The 18,040-nt window shown below is 37.3% G+C and overlaps 1 protein-coding gene across 1 annotated transcript in view; it reads right to left on the bottom strand.

The window, feature by feature from the left end:
- Positions 1-4,044: 4,044 nt before the first annotated feature.
- Positions 4,045-18,040, bottom strand: part of Pde3a (phosphodiesterase 3A) — a 353,121-nt gene continuing 339,125 nt past the window's right edge. The window contains exons 13-16 of the mRNA XM_023718933.1: positions 17,750-17,953; positions 16,739-16,894; positions 13,925-14,180; positions 4,045-6,453 (exon numbers count right to left, since the gene is read on the bottom strand). Coding sequence (XP_023574701.1) covers positions 6,212-6,453; positions 13,925-14,180; positions 16,739-16,894; positions 17,750-17,953 — 858 coding nt within the window. The 3' untranslated portion in view covers positions 4,045-6,211. The remainder of the gene's footprint in view (positions 6,454-13,924; positions 14,181-16,738; positions 16,895-17,749; positions 17,954-18,040) is intronic.

The raw sequence follows: 18,040 nt of genomic DNA, 5'->3' as shown, positions 1-18,040 counted from the left end.
TCTGACTTTATAATTTATTTTATTTTTTATTTATTTATTTATTTTATTTATGTTTATTTTTGTGTGTGTGTGACCAGCTCAGCCCACCTGGGGGCAGCAGGGCTGGCTGGCTTGTGGTGCTGGGGGATTGAACCGTGGTCCCTGTGCTTTGTGTTTTGCTAAGCTTGTTCTAAGTAGGTGTTTTAGACCACTGAGCCATCTCACCAGCCCCAAGAGATACTTTTAGAGATACTGAAAAATAAAGCACAAAATTTCAAATAACTTGTTACTTTGTGTTGGAATAATTCAGAAAAGCTTAGATTTGAACACTTACATTCTTGGGCTAAATGTATTTTTATCAATCTAGTATATATTGAAACTTAAAAAATCTTTTCCCTCAAAAGCCAATTTATTTTTACAATATGTTTGTAACTTTCAGATCTCAACCTACCATTTGATCCTGCTTGCCCGATGAATGCAGGTGAATGGTAAATCAGCTGGCCAGGGCTTCATCTGTAAAGCCGAGAATTAATAGTGCTTAATTTTATTTTTGTCATGAGATACTTGGGTTTTAATTTGGTTAGCATTTAGCAAAATAAAATGTATATGTAATAGACCATTTATTTTTACAACAACTTAAGTCATGATAACTTGCTATAGAATACATTATTTTGTCTTAGAATAATTCAGAAAAGCCTAAGTTTGAACATGAAAATTCTTGGGGTAAATGTATTTTTATCAATCTAATGTATGCATTGAAACTTATAAAACTTTTCCCTCAAAAGTCGAGATAGTATTAAAAATAAATTTCCAATCTTTTAGTTACAAAATACTAAGTCTGACTATAGCAAAGTATTCAATATCTCTGTATCATGGAAAGCCATTTTAAGGGTCTCAGATGAATTTAATAAAAAATGTTAACAGTTTTGGTTCAAGAAAAATAACATTTTAAATATATTGGTACAGTTTACATATGAAAATTTAACATTACTATCTTTCAAACAGGTTGTTTGGCTAAATTGCTTTCATGATTAAAGAAACGCCTGATGTGACACAAAGAGAAAAAGTTTTGGAAATGGGACACATTCAGTCTTATCTATAAGGAGAAAGGTTGACTTTTCTTCTCTGCACCAATACTTTTTGGAGAACAGGAAAAACTCCATGCCAACATAGTCAACCTTAAAAATGTGAGCTAAAGAAGAACCAGCTGCCTTTATATGAGATATGAGAAATCTGGCCCATTCTCACAGCCTTAATTAAACATATGTCAAAAGCCAATGTTACTTTCCAACCCTGCATAGTTCCGTATACTTTAAGGTCTCCTCCACATTAAAATAACTCATATTGTTTTCAGTCAGTGGAGTAAGTTCTATCAAGTAATTAAAGCCTTAGTCACTACTTGAGTATCTTCAAATATATTTAGAGTGCACACACACACACACACACACACACACACACACGCACAGGCTTGATGATTTTTGTCTCCATTGTTAACATAATAGAATAATTACCTAGTGTGTACAATAAGACAATTTCTGGCATGGCAGAAAGCACCCATCAGCTAAGGTAAAAGCAACGATATTTTTACAAATACAATGTGCAAGGCAATAGCACAAACTGCCTAACATCCATGGCATATAACATGGACTTAAGAATGTTATTTTCTGACCATGGTTCATTGGTGTCAAACATACAAATACTTGCATATAACTTAGTTTAAGTTATCTAAATGATAGTTTAAAGTTAACTCAGTGCTTATAGCTTCATTTATTCCCAATCAAATCTCCAAGAACTGGAATATTTTCTGGAGGAATAAACTGCAAGAACATGATATGCACAGAGACCCCCCAAACTGATACATTCCTCCTTGATTAGAAATCCTCAGAATAATTTAATTTCAGAATGCTTTTCACTTCAAATACCTAACTGGTTTCTTATTCTTAAATTTGAACTTTACCAGGTTTTAAAACTGATCATAGTTTTATCATAGTAAATTCATAGTTTATCTTTGCAGAGATGATGAGAGAAATGAAAAACCTAGAACAGTGGTCTTAAAAATATCCTTGCTTGTTCAGCAAGATGATGGTAGAAACCCAGTTTGGTTTCAAAATACTGACATAATTTAGCCCCCTAAGTATCTGGAATTAAGCTATTAGCATATAAAATTTTGCTGATATGTTTTCTACACAACTGGTTCATAATTTATTGAGTAAGGAAAATCTTGATTTATTTAATCATGAAAGCTTCAAGAACTCTATCAGGCTGAGAATTTCTGAGAGTATGAAAAGCCATTTCCAAATGGCATATAAACCCGGAAAAACATTTAATGGGAATCAGTTAGGATGGAAGGGAAGTATAGTGAAACCCTTATAATGGTTTCATTATTATTTTAGACATATTATAACTTACAAGAACAGTGGAGAGCTCCAGAACATGGAAGCACCAAAATTTTTCTCAAGGTAGAATACAAATGATTTGGGAATTATTCAATACTTATTAGTCAGAATTTGTGCATCAAACAAATACTTCAAATTTGTACAGCAATCATTTCAAACTTTAGACTTTATTTACAATGATAATTTTCATATTTTTATTACTTAGAAAATAATTTATATTTTTCCATCATTTATACAAAGCTCAGGCCTTGCCCAGTTTTACCTCCAGGAAGGTTCTCAGGGAAGGAAAGGTGGGGGAGATGGGAAAATCGCACATACAACTGCTGAACACTCTGCATGACATTCCATACCTTTTCTTCAGTATTGCTAGGATTGCAATGGTTAGGATTTGTCCTGCAATTCAACCAAAATAGAACAGACAATACTGTGTATTATGTCTTTAGAAAATAGAGGCTTCCTTGAACAGAACATCTGAAGAAACATCTTCACACGTTAGATGAAGACCAACATGGATGTGTTCCTGCACAGAGCTACTGTCTTCATCTGCTAAGAACAAACCCAGATCTTGCATAAATGACGAAAAGTATATATAATTTTACAATTAAGAAAAGAAGCAAAAGTGGTGTTTTCACCAAGAAAACTATTCTAAATGTTGATTTTGACAGATCACTGGAAAGGCAACCTATGAGCATGTTGAAAATGACACTGATAACACACCGAATACACTTGGATTTTTGCTTAATGGAGAGCAACCAGCTCTAATTTTGTCTACTATTGATTTTTATGGCTGTCTATACAATTATCCATTCCCATAACTGTACTAGAAACTCCTTCATTCAAAAGACCTGAGTTTATCTAATGGCACCTATAAGGAGGCTCATATAAAAATGTAATAAATTGCAACAAATACATTGGCACCACAAGAAGTAAGCTCTGAAGATGGGCGTGAACACAGTAATATTGCTGTCACCAGGAGGGGGAAAGTTCACTAGGAGAAAATACTTTTGTAAGTTCCTAACATCCGTAGAGGTGTCCCAGGTATATGTCAAAGGTATACACTTGGTAGGTCTCTATCTTTTCATTTCACCTGACATACAGCTTAAATATTACAGCTATTTAAAAATTATGCATCTGCCTGGATTGATCAATACAAATGTGGAGCAAGGATATTCTACTTGACTTGGTCATTAATACTCCTATTATTTCTTGCACCTTAAAAAAGCAACTCAACCAGGCAGTTGGTTGAGACATTCTGGCTGGCTTAGGCCCTTGTAACTTTAATAAAACTGCTTCTATACAGTTATGGATTTACCCTGGTACTGTCATTCCACCCATTCCACACCCAACTACTCCCTATATTTATAGTAACTAGACAGACTTACAGCTATTTGGAAGAGAGCAGAAGCCTAAAGTAAGACAATACAAGTATAAATGCATTTCCTTTTGTCTTTCATTTGCAAGGGATGCACAACAGTCCATTTCGCTGAAGAAATATATTTGACCCACAGTAACTTTTGCAAACATAGAAGTTCACAGGCAATACTCAGAAAATGGAAACAATTCAGCAAGTGCTAAACAATGAAGACTGGTGTTAACTGAAAAATAACACTGAAACAAATTCTAATTATTTAGGTACAGTCTGCATCCATTTGATCATTTTTATATTTTCCTACCGACTGGAAATTTTGCCTTGAAATCATGTTGTTTATCTTATGTTTTATCTTTGGCTAATTAAAAGATGCTGTGCAGTTTTGTAAAATCATCTTTTTGAGGGGAATAATGTACATGTTTGAAAGACAGGATTTTTTTTTCAATGTAAACACTCCTTTTCTATGACTTCAGTGAGGATAAGCAGTAGAAATTACAATCAACCTTTTCCTGGAAACCAAAGTAGTTTAGGTGATAAGCAAATATGTACATAGAGTGGGAGGAGGAATTATAATCAAAAATTATGGTGGAAAGAAATGGACACCATGTATAAAAATTTGGTTTTGGTTAACTCTTTCATCTTGAAGACAAACATTCAATATTCATTCAGTTAGCAGAAGCAACTACTGGAAAAAATTCTTTTCACCATACTTATTAACTTGACAAATATAATCACATAAGATTATCATTTGAACTAGAAAGGTTTGAAGAGTGGTAACTCATAGATCTCCATGGAAACAAGCCATCATCTTCTTCCTAGGCTTAACGATAGCTACCATGTATAAAAATGGTGATTAAAATATAACTTTATAAAAATGTTTCCCTTTTCCCTTTTTTGTATTTTTTAAAAAGTTTACTATCTACAGAAACCAAAAAAGTCTTTATATATTTACAACAAGATAACTACTCATGACATGTATAATAATATGAAATAAAATATTGTAAGTGAATACCAACATTTTAAATAGAGGTTTGGCTCACAGCATAAACAAGTGTAAGTAAGAACAAACAAACAAAAAAACCTTTCAAAAATACCCCAATCCTTGAACAATCCTAGAATCTTCCCTGACAAAAGAAGCATCATAACAGGATAAACTGAAGATGGAGGCACCCATCACATAGTGTATGAAATACCACACCAAGGTGTCAACAGGACCATGACCCCCAAAGCCAATCTGCAACAGTCCTCAGGGATCAAACACCATCCCTAGGTTGTTATTTTCTCCTTCATCTCCTGTTAAGTAACACATAGTGAATTTCTATTTGCCTTTCTTTCTTTATTTCCTGATACACATTTGCTAGCAAATTTAGAAGACACAGGAGATCCTAAGTGTAATTTCCCATTTCTCTGGCATTCTTTTAGAGCTCTTACTTGCCTGCAGCTCCTTTGGGATGTCGATGCATATAGAATGTCATCTCCTTCAAAGCTGATTTAATCTTAGGAAAATGACTTACATACTCACAAGCAACTCATATATATTCACTAGGGAAATAGACTGGAAAATTTCTCTGTCTTCCAGGATGGAGCCTGGTGGTAGAGTGCCTCTAAGTGGTAGATAGCAGTAGTACCTCTCACATGGCCCATGAATGCCCTCAGCCTGCCAAGGACCTACCTCTACTGAAGCTCAGAGGAGGGCATCTGGAATGGCTGTCTGGCAACAACTCTTCAAAGCAAACTTCCTGCTGTTTGTTTGCACATAGTGAGTCATCTGCTACTGCTATTGTATGAACCATAAAAATTGTCTATTTATATAAACATGTGCACACCAACGCCATTCCCTCTCTCTCTGAAACACACACACACACACACACACACACACACACACACGTACACCACACACACACACAACAATGTTGGCAGGACACTTCAGAATTGAAATAATGCTCTGGAACTTCCGTCCCTCAGTATCAAGAGCAAAAGCTGCTTAGTTGTAACCTACATTGCTGCACCCTTCCCACTCTAAGCCACACCACTTTCCATGCAATTTGTTTTCCTTTATGATTTATTATCACAGTGACCACTATATATCTTAATACGAATGCTACTAAACTGTGGAGCCAGTAACGCTGGCTTTCAGTGTGTCTGTGTGTATGCGTGTGTGTGAATATGTTTTACATGTATCTACGCGGGAGCTTATATACACACACACACACGTATATATTTCCTCCCTAAAAACAACATCCGTAGAAGCTGGTGTTGCAGTGTGAAAGCTTCTAGGAGCAAAAGTTCTTAACGATGTACCTCACTGCAAAAATAAACATATAATATGCGAAGGATTCCCAAGTGCAGTAGCCATGTCCCCATCTTCTTTCATTTCTACAGTGTTGTGTCTAAATATTGTGCTGGCTTGAAAAAAGAGTCGGTGATAAATCAAGATCTGTTTAGCAACAGCCCATTCTGTCCAGGGTCACTGGTCTGGCTTCGGGGCTGGGGTTTCCTCTCCTCTCGGTTTTCCTTTCTCCTCCTCTTCTTCCTCAATGGCCTGGATTTGCTCTGAGGGGTGCTGCTGAGTGGACTGGTCCGGGGAGGTTCCTGCGGTGCTGGATGGCCGCTGCTCCTCTTCAATGACTTTCTTCCACATCTTATGGTTCTGCAGGAGGTGCTGAGTTATTTGGCAGTAGATTTTCCTCCTTTTAAATGTTTTCTTTTCTGAGATTAAAAAGTGAACAGAACACCAGATCAGATATTTATTTTTAGGCTGAGCACAGGAAAGTCATTTCTTTTCATATTAATAATGAGCTAAGCATGCAATGACTACACATATCCATCTCCTGATTTGTAGCCTGCAAGGATGAAATCTGCAAGAAAGGAGAAATAAAAGGATGATGGCAATATTGAAATGTCACTGAGAAAGAACAGTGAACAGTATTTAGTATTTGGTAATGTCCACCCAAGTTTCCACCTGTGTCTTGATTTTAGTGTTACTCACGTTGAGGCTTTCGAGACTTCTCACCTAGATGAGGAGAACAACGTCTTACCATTCTCAACCAGCTCACCTCATAGAAGCCTACAAAATTGATTTCTCCAAAGACGTGGTTAGGTTGGTCTTCCACATTTGAGTAAGTTAAGAAGTTAATTTTGAACCAGGAGTGGTGGCACAGGCCCCACATATAAGCAATTTGAGAGGCTTCGGAAGGAAGAGTCCAAGTTCAAACTCAGCATTGGCAACTTAGTGAGATCTTGTCACAGACAGACTGAGTGACTGACTAATAAATGGAGGGCTGAGGATACCCCTTTGTGCAAAAGTCCTGGGCACAATCCCCAGTGTTAAAAACAACAACAAATAAAAAGCAAAAAAAAAAAAAATGTTTTCAAATTCCATTGCAAGCTCTTCCACAAGTGGACACAAATTCCCATTTGTAGTCACCTTTTCTGCAGTTTGGCCACTAACTATGCTTACCCCTTCTGTTTTCTTTATGTATAAAGAACTCTTCTAGTTTCAGGCTGTTACTGCTTCTCCTTCAAACATGCTTCCTCTAATGACTAATAAAGTTCCTATCCATTCATAAGTCCCGCCAGATTTCACTGGGTTCCTCTTCTAAGAAATAGTCTCTTCCTTCTAAATTTACATTTTGCCTGATATGTATTTCTAGAGTAGATATTACCTGTATTTTTTTTTCTCCCATACTCTCCTTATCATGATCTGATTCTCTGGCATCTGTGCACCCCAAATTATTTGAGGACTTGCTTTACTTCCTTCAGTTACATAGAAAAGGTTTTCCAGTTTGACTTCCCTGTCTCCCTCCTAGTGACACAAGCTCTGTCACAGGGACTGGCTGTGGCACAGCCCTGTGATCCATATCAGACCCTCAGAATCTTGCCAGGAATTTTCTTCAGTAACGCACAATGGATATTGGATTGAATAGTGGATTGGAAACCTTTTATCCTCTGCTTATATGTCTGCCACAAAGTAAATTTCCAGTCAGGATGAGTTCCAACCTCACAAAGAAAGAAAGGTTGAAAGAACAAGTTGTCAGGCAGGCAACGTAAGACACTGCTTTTAATTATCTTGAAACCATACAGACAGGTAACAAATATTAATTGGAAAAATCCTAGGAGACATGAACACAAAGTTATCGACAAGATCTTGAAAGCATTTGTGTATTATATCTATCATTTATTCATGAGACGGCACCATCAATCAAACCGACATTGCTACAGAAATCAGCAATTTTCTGGATGCTGCTGAAACAGATTAATTGGGCTGAAGGCTTCTCTTAAAGAAGTTCGCACTCTGAAGGAGAAAAGCTAAGAAGACAATGACAAGCTGAGTACCTGTGCTAGTCTAGACATCTAGATCCTTGTGACCAAGAACATCTTATTATTTCTTCCAGCTTGATGAAATTTTGAGCAGGTATCTTTCTGGTTGTTAGAGCTTTTGCACTGAGAGGGTGTAAATAAAAATTCTTTCTCTTGTACTATACAGTGTAGGCAAACTCCTCCCAGTCTCTAACTAGTTTTACTTAGGAATTCTGATTTTTCAGGGAGCTTGGAGTCACCACTTTGGAAAGTAGTCATCAAGAAAGTGCATATGAATAACTACTATGAAGACAACAATATGCAATGTATTAATTATTGTAACTGTCCTACTAACCTGCTTTGAAACTGTCTCATTGCTATTTCTTTCTTAATAAAGTTAATTTTAAAAAGAAAGAAAGAAAGAAAGTACAGTTGGGGCGGCACCAATCCTAGGGCTCTTGGAAGACTACAGTTTGAATGAAACCTGGACAATTTAGTGAAACTGTCTCAAAGTTCAAATGGTTGGGGTTGTATTTAATTATGAAAAAAGGAGAGAAAAACAAACAAAACAATTGTGCTAGCTGGATATAGTGGCATATGCCTGTAATTCTAGCTACTTCAGAGGCTGAGGTAGCAGAATTGCAAGTTTGAGACCAGCCTGGGCAAGATTCTGAGACTTGGTCTCAAAATACAATTAGAAGAGGGGTCAGAGTATAACTAGGAATATAGCACAGTGGAACAGCATGCTGGAGGCACTGGGTTCAAGCCTCAGCCCCCCAGTATCCTTGACTATAAGCCCAATGTCATACACTGGAGCTACCTAATTTCTATATTTAAAAGTTTGTTAAGGGAGTAGATCAAATGTTAAGTGTTCTCACCACAGTAGAGTTTTAAAAATGAGAGAGAAAAGAACAACTAAAGGAAAAGGAAAGGGAAAGGAGAGGATAGGAAGGATGGAAGGGAAAGTGCAAGAAAAAGAATAAAGGAGAAAAGGAAAGATGGAAGGAGAGGAGGGAGGAGGGGGAGGAAGGAGGAAGGGACAAGGAAGGGTGGGGTAGGGCTGGGAAAGGAAGGGAAGCGGGGAGAGTTTTGTGGGTGGGCAGAAGTGGGGCTTCGGTGTGGTCTAGTTACTACATACAGACGGCCTCATTCCAGAAGCCGCCTCCCTGTGAGCTCCTCTAGTTCTTAGCCCCTAGTCACCGAGCACTTAAAAACTCTCACTTCTTATTGTACCAGACTTCAGTTTCTCTCCTTCAGCACCATCCTGTGGACTCCTAAAGCAAAAGAGTTCTGAAGTCCTTCCTTCCTTGCCATGTTCCACCAGGGTCTACCTAACTCCGCTTGGACCCATCGTACTCTGGCAATAAACAGGACGCCCTAGGTACAAGAGGGTGGCTTTTTTCCTAAAGGACAGGACAGAACACAGGAGCTGGAAGGCAGGGCTGATCACATTCCACTAAGGAAGGGGCAGGCAGCATGGTACCCAGCCAGGCAGAGGGGGCCGTGGGCCCAGACCTCACACAGCCATAATTCTCCTGCGAGGTTCCTAACAACGAAAATATTCATAACCTGACAATTAAATACACTTTATTGCAAATTCTTATTTATTGACTTTCTATCAAAATTGTATTAACTTCTATTAAAATGAAGAAAATGTATTAATATATGCAATGTTTTGCAAGCAAATTAAAAAGTGCTCTTGGATCTACGCTATTAGTTATTGGCCTATTCCTACTTTGCTTTTGGCACAGGTAGGAAGAAATGAGATTTGAGAAATTTGTCAATGCTGGCATGCTTAACCTAATCCTTTAAATCACAAGAGTGACAGGTGACCACGGGTTGAAGGACAGATCTGAATCCCAGTTATAGAAAACACGGCCCAGCTCAAGGTGATTACTCCAGCAGAAAGTTGTGCACATTTGCGGGGAAGAAGCTAACAAAGGCCCAATTTTTCTCATTTGTCTTCCAGGCTGGTCCCTACGAGAACAGCTGTTCTCTTCTTAATGCTGCTAAACATTAGCAATAAACCTCTCTGGAATTACACTGAATAAGATGACGTAGAAGAAAGTTTGGACCAAATAAATGTGCGTAGATTCGAATCTGCAGGTGGTCTGAAACGCCTGCTTTGGGAAGCAGATTGTTCCTTTTGAAATGAGAACAAAGAGCCTTTCACTGCTCAAATTCTAAATGCAGCTTAGTACTTCATTAGAAACCTCTTAGTTCACCGTAGGAATCTTTCAGATTTAATTATGAGGTGCGGGTAAAAGCCTTTTGTCCTTAAGACACCACACTGAAGCATTTTATTCTGTGTTTCCAGGGAGATCTCCAAGTTTTACAAAGAGCAGGAGTTATCAGCATGTATTTAATTTAATGTTTTCTGCAATCTATGTATCAGACTCAATCACGGTAACCATTTCAACCACTATGAGTTCAGAATCAAAATTACCAAGAACCCAAAGCAATGGAATTTAAAGTTCTAAATGTTGGCTTTCTTTTTTGGTTCTTTAATTTTGTCATATTGCCTTGATTTCTGAGCCTAGTCTTTGGTAGAATGAGGTAGCCAACTAAACTCCATTACTGTATATGACCAATATTTAGCAATACTGATACGGCAGCTGGCAAGACAGCTCAATGTTCTAAATACCTGCCTGGCAAGTACAAGTAACCAGGTTCAATCCCTGGTACCACATGCTGTACTGGCCTTGCTGGCCACTGAAACCAAAACCAGGCATGGTGGTGCATGCCTGTAATCCCAACACTGGGGAGACTGAGACAGGCAGATCATTTAAGTCCAAGCTGAGTCATGAGACCCTGTACAAATAAATAAATAAAAGATTAAAAACAATTTTTAAAGAAATATTGAGATAGTACACTTATTAGATTTTCTTGGCCATGAAGGACTACCTCAAGGATATCTAAAGGTATTACATTAGATCATTGTATATGGAATATTTTATATGTTAATATAAGGTGGCCAGTTAACTTTGGCAAGACAACAGAACCCACAAAATTCTCATTCTTGATTTAGTGAAACAAAAGATCACTAGGAAGTACAGGATAGCAGGTTATCAGAATCTGTAACCCAGTCAGGTGACCTGACCTTACAGACAGAAAGAAATAGGATATGTGGATTCCACATTGCCTGCTGAAGCCTGGCTTAGCAAGTTGAGCCTGTGAAATAAAGCTTTGGCTTCACTCTTTCCAGTCCTGATGCCTGGATTCTGTATTTGTGGGGTTTTTTTTTTCATGTTTCAGTTCAAGTAGCAATTGGTCAGTGCCCATGGGATCAACAGTAGCTAAGCTGACAAACACCGTCCAGTATCACTCAATGGAAAAAAAATGTTTCTTGATACTAAGCAAAATGCTCAACTATCTGAAACGAAAGCAAAGTAATGTGAGACTACTGACACATGCTTATTAAACATACAAATGAATAAATGCCTCATGAATCCTAAGGCTTGGCTTCCAGCTCTGATCTCAAGAACAATACAACATTTCTAATACAGTTCTTTTTATTTATTTATTTTCTTTAATTTTATTTATTTGTGTGTGTGTGTGGGTGGGTGTGGGTGTGTGGCCAGCTCAGCCCAGCAGGGGGTGGGGCTGGCTGGCATGTGGTGCTGGGGGATTGAACCGTGGTCCCTGTGCTTTAGCTTGTTCTAAGTAGGTGCTTTAGACCACTGAGCCATCTCACCAGCCCCCTATAGTTCTTTTTAAATATAAGCATCAGAGCTGTAAAGGGCTCAAGTCAACAACTTCTGACATGGCCAGTCCTATGGATAACCCACTACTATTATGGAATACTGGACTATATTGGATTATTTTGCTGAATTCACACACCTACAATATTTAAATGGCAAGGGAATTCCCTTCTCTGACAAAACTAAACAAAAAAAGGGGATACAAATGAAGGACCATTTTGTATCTATATATACAAAATAGGATAGATATACAACTACTTTCTCTTAATTCAAGAAGAAAGATTTGTACTAATAGTGTTTGGGCAGCACATCATGTCTGCATCTTGTTCTACGAATAATCACTACAAAGACAACAATATGCAATGTATTAAATATTGAAACTGTCCTACTAATCGGTTTTGAAACTGTCTCATTGCTATTTGTTCCTCAATAAAATTAATAAAGAATAAATATAAGCATCAGAGAAATAGAAATATTTTGGCTGTAGGATATTAAAGAGAAACAATTTTCAGTTTTCTCTATTCTATACAAATGTAAATAGGGCAGAACATAGAACTAGCAAAATCCAGGCCTGCTCATCCAACTGCACAACTGTACCACATCTCCTCACCATTGCATGAGAGTGCTGACATTCAGGACGGAAGGAAGACAAAATGCATCAACACAAGTTCAAGGAAATCTCTTTATAAGATGGTTGAAATGAACAAGATTTTTTCATTTTCCTAATTGCGATTACAAATAGGGTTACAGGATTATTGGAAGCCTTCCATTGGTATTATTTAACTAAGACTCTGAAAAATATTAAGGCTTTACTTTTCTCATCTGTTCAGGCAGGTGGAAAACACCTCTATACTGTGCTCTATGACACAGAATGGTATTTGTGTAGCATTATTGTAAGGGTCATGGGTTTTGCTAATTATACTATCAGCTAGCAGCAGAAATATAGAGTACACTTAAAGGCATAGAAAATAATAATGCTTTCATAGCCAATTAAGTTAAATGGATTAGATTCCCCCAGGCGTACTCCAAGCCAATCACTGATGTGATCTGTTTTTATTGCCACTGCTCTGACCCAAAGTCAGTCACCTCTCACTCATTTCAAGTTTCTGAGGCCCTGCCTTCTTATCACCCTTCCATTTTATCACCTCAAGAATAGGCCCTGCACAGCAGCTGAAGCATCACAATTTAAATGAGTCCACTGATTCTTCTGCTTGAAACCTACGATGGTCTTCACCTTAGTGTAAAAACTAAACTCTTCAGTGTTACAAGTGCTACCTCTAAGCCCTAAGCCATCTGCATTTCTCCTGCTCCTCTCTTCTTCCCTCCCTCCTAGCCCTGCCGCTCCAGCTGAAGCTCACCTTGGGACCCTTGCGCACGGTGGTTTCTCCTTTCCTTGGAATCTTCTTTGTCACATAGCCAGATGAATCAGCCTCTGGCTTCTTAAGCTCTTTCTTTTAAATCTCTCTTATCTGCAGTACATTTTTCTTGGCCATGCTTACCCTAGCTAAAATTTTAACTTTCTGCTGAGCAATTCCTATCTCCCCTCTCCTCCTAATATTCATCAGTATGTAACATATTATAGATAAACTGATACGTCTTGCTTAGGTTAGCCAAGCCCATGAATGTAAGTCTGCACAAGCAAGGATTTGTCTGCCTGCCTGCCTGCCTGCCTGTCTGTCTGTGTGTCTGTCTGTCTGTCTGTCTTGCTGGTTGCAGCTCTACTTCAGTATCTGTAAAGGTGCCTGGCACATAGTGGGTACTCTGTAGGTTAAATGAACCAACAAATGCTGTATTTTACTGCCTCACATGGCTTTCCCACGAAGGCTGTGATTGGTTTACATGCCAACTGATAGTCTTTTCTTTCCAAATCCCTAGAATATTCTGAAGCATGGGTTTCAATTCGTAATTCTTTCAGGATAGGAATATATGTCTGTGTGATACCTCGTATCCTGCAACATGGTATGGTATTATGACATATGCCATTTGTATGATATGTGGCATTATTACAAATACCATAGTCTGCCATTTCCATCGTGCTATGAAGGGACTATCTATAATCAAACTCAAAAGATGATATCTGAACACAAAAGGTATAATTCATAAGAAGCGTAAAATTCAGCTGAACATCCATAAGGGAACAATCTCTGAAAATCCTGTTAGAACTCCAGTTGATCACTTACTGGGAGATTCATTATTTTCACAGGTTTCTTCTTCATTCCCTGCCGCCGTTTCCTCTTCCTCCTCGGGGTCATCAGTGTCTCCTGATTCATCACTGTCTTCCACCCACTTTCCCGGCATGAGTCCTGCTGAGTCATAGGAGTTGCACAGAGGCCCCACAATGTGAGAGATGAAGGACTCCTGCAGGTTGGCCAGCTGAGGAGCAGAACGGTCCATGAAGGGGCTGATGGGCAAGCCAAGGCTGGCCTCTTCGTCACCCTAGGAAGAGGCGTTTAGCATGAGTAGCTGACCAGGAAGGTAAGGGACACAGGTCTAAGACACAAGAAGGGTCAGGGTTCACCTGGAAGATAAAATGTACAGATGTACAAGAACTCAAACATTCATGTGCAAACTCCTTTGCTTCTTTGCTAAGAAATTCTACCCAAATCACTACGACTGCTAGAAAAATGGTTGGTTGCTGCCACTTACTAATTTTATGAGCATGAGATTTTTGGCTCTTTATCAAAGGGAGATATAGATCAAGGAAATGTTAAATATATCAATAGATGGAATTTGACTACACTAGTCATTATTCTAAATGTGAATATAGATGAATCTTAAAATGCAGTACTTCAAATGATAATGAAGCAAATATACAGTGTATCCTGCTTGTCTTTTCTCACTTGGGTGCTTGAAATCTATTCAAACTAATATCTTCTTTGAATTACATTTAGGATGATTTTGCTTTCTGCATCTTCATTATCTTTTTTAAAATTAATTTTATGGGGAAACAAATAGCAATGAGACAATTTCAAAACCAATTAGTAGGGTGGTTTCAATACTTAATACATTGCATATTGTTGTCTTCGTAGTGGTTATTCATAGTACAAGATGTGGATATGATATCTTGTCAAAACATTATTAATACAAATCTTCTGATTGAATTAAGAGAAAGTAGCTGTATGTCTATCTTATTTTGTATATATAGATAAAAAATGGTCCTTCATTTGTATCCCCTTTTTTTGTTTAGTTTTGTCAGAGAAGGGAATTCCCTTGCCATTTAAATATTGTAGGTACATGAATTCAGCAAAATAATCCAATATAGTCCAGTAGTCCATAATAATAGTGGGTTATCTGTAGGACTAGCAATGTCAGAAGTTGTTGACTTGAGCCTTTTACAGCTCAGCATATTCATATGACTTTACTTTTCATACCTCATTTTTATACTTTTCTGCTGGATGGTTAAGACCGAGATAAAGCAAGACCTATATTACAAGAAATGTAACTTTTGTATCTGACAAGGTCAGTCAAATCCCCTCAGGATTTATCCTGTAACCCTGTACGACAGTTTGTAGATCCTTTGTCAGTGTCAGCCATGTGGATGAATCACAGCCATTGCTTGACCAATTTGCTCTCTGTGAAAGCCTGAGAGAATGTTTTCTCTCCATGTGTGTATTGTTATTATCTTTAATAGTATCACTGTATACATGTTTTGAACTGCTTCTAACTTTTCTGGGAAAAAATAACATCCTAAACCACAAGTTATCTAATTAAAGAAGGAAATATAGTATCTGCCTTGGTTAGGCCTAAGCAGTTGTGTTATTATTAGTGGATAATCCTTTCCTTTCCTGTTTCTGCATTTTAAATTTTCAGAAATAATTATGTATTAATCTCACTCCTTGGAAAATAAATATATTATTTAAAAATAAAAACACAAATCTTTTATTTTGTATATCAATCCTGATTATAATACCCTAATACCTTTAAGAGTTCATTCTAATCCCTATTTAACATTTTCCAGGAACAATTTGTTACTTAATAAATTACTCCACCCTATTTTTGTACACCTTTAGTAACACATATTTTTTTCTGATATGGATTTCAACTCTGTCACCCAGTAACTTCTATAGTATGGTTATACTGATATCTCTTGTCTGGGACTGGAGAGGTACTTTAATATGGTTTACCTTCTTCACTTTTCAAAGTAACATTAAAATAAATCTATTCATAAATTTGTGTATTAGCTTTTAAATATCAGAAGTCACCTCTATCTCTCCCAGAGTAAATATTTTCACTTTTTATGTCTTTTTATGATACTGATTCCAGTCCTTCAGCCATAAACCATTATTTCTACACTCTTTTTATTTATTTATTTATTTTTATTTTAAGGAAGGATCTACAGGGTTTTCAGGGTCCTGTCAGCACTGCAGGGCCAGCATGGCATGGATTGAACCCCTGGCCCCTGCACCTGCTTGTAGGTGCTTTAATCTGCTGAGCTATTTGGCCGGGCCTCTACATTCTTCTTAAAAGCGTAGTTCACAATACTAAGTCAAAAGCTCCATGTGTAATCAAATCAACTTAAAGCTCCGTAGGGAGGATTGGCCCAAACTTAGGATTTTGTCATAGCTTTTTTTGTAGTCTGTCAACCTATTAATACATCAAATAAAATTCCTATTACTTTGAATATTTCTATATGCTATTTTTAAAATCTGGTAGAAAAGCAAATGAACTTAATGTGATACATTCCTCCAAATAAATTTAAATAACTTCATATTATAACAACTACATCTATAGAAGAAAACAAATTCAAAGGTCTTACTAATGTCACATTATGTCATTCCATTCTCTCAACATCTTCCCCTAGAATGATAGCATATAACTGTATCTTAGAGTTCAGTATTTATAAATAGGCTTGATTTTTCCATTGTATTTTTTAATTCCTTCATCAAAACTGTGTAGGAGAGCTTTTGACAAAGTGTGCAAGCTCCTGGAATGTTTTGAAGAATTGATGAGCAGCCTGAATATACAGCTTGAGATAGTTTAAGTGTTTAAGTTACCTGTTCATAAAATTCATTGACAATACCCTCTGTCCATTGAAGATGAAGCTCTTTACACTTGGCAGGCCCATTAATATCAGCCAATTTGATACACATTTGACAAACCAGTAGACGGTCATTTTCATTGGTCCAATCTATTCCAACATCATCATTCACCTAGATAAGGGACAAAGTTAAAATATTTTACTTTTAATGAAAAACAAAAGTTGAGAAAAAAAAGAACAATACTAATTGGCTTTCTAGCATGTGAAACTCAGACTACCAAAGTATTAGAACCTTAGCTTTGATAATAATGTTATTGGCTTACATAAATTAATAGTAAAATGGTTTACCTGAAAAGTAAAATAATAAATGATGGATAGAATATTATTAATTATGGAACTGACTGTAAGTATTAAGTTATTGTATATTAGCAGCTATTAAAATAATATAGCAATGGATAAGAAATTTTCTTGAATTAATATTTGAGCATTTATGCTCGATGTAAGAAAGTTTGTTTCAAGTGTTGTTGTTCTGTGGCCAGCTCAGCCTACCATGAGGCAGGGCTGGTGTGGCATGTGGTGCCAGGGATGGAACTGTCATCCCTGGGCACTCACCTAAGCTTGCCTAAGCAGGCCCTTCAGACTGCTGAGCTATCTCACAAGCCTCTGCTTCAACTTTTTGATTTTTTTTTTTTTTTTGGTGGCGGAAATAGGGATTGAACTCAGGCCCTTATGCTTATCAGGGAAGAGCTTATTCTACTGAGCCATCTCCCTGGCTCCCCATTGATCTTTAATACTACTAGATAATTTACATAAGTATGTCATAGAGAAGAGAGCAAATTAAACTAAATCTGTAAAGATACTCAGAATTTATTCTTAATTTGTAGAAAAAAATATGCACACAACACTTTAACTGCATAGGCATCTGGACTCAGACTGATATCTTGGCAATTGAATTTTGTTCAACACTTGGATTCTATGATATCTTGTAATGTCTCCATAAAGTGAAGGCTGGTATAAATCTAGCTACCTTGGCATTAAATTTGGTTACGAAGTCAAAGTGCTTCTTCAGGTCAGTGGCCAAAATTGCTTCAATGACAAGAAAACGGAAATGCTTAAATTCTACATGGTCAAGGTTGGTTAAGAAGTTATACTCGGGCCGGGACATGAAAAGGTTCCACGCAGCAGCTGCATGATGATTCTCCAAAACAGAACGATCATTATACAGCACCGCCTACACAAACAAGGAAGATAAATGAGAGTTCAACTATTTATGTTTTTAAGAGACTCACAACAACAAATGAGAATATGCAAATCAGAC

The sequence above is a fragment of the Octodon degus genome, unplaced genomic scaffold, assembly GCF_000260255.1.
Source record: "Octodon degus isolate 3935 unplaced genomic scaffold, OctDeg1.0 scaffold00064, whole genome shotgun sequence".
NCBI lineage: Eukaryota > Metazoa > Chordata > Mammalia > Rodentia > Octodontidae > Octodon > Octodon degus.
Note: the sequence above shows the minus strand (reverse complement) of the source record. Positions and strands in the feature narration are given on the sequence as shown.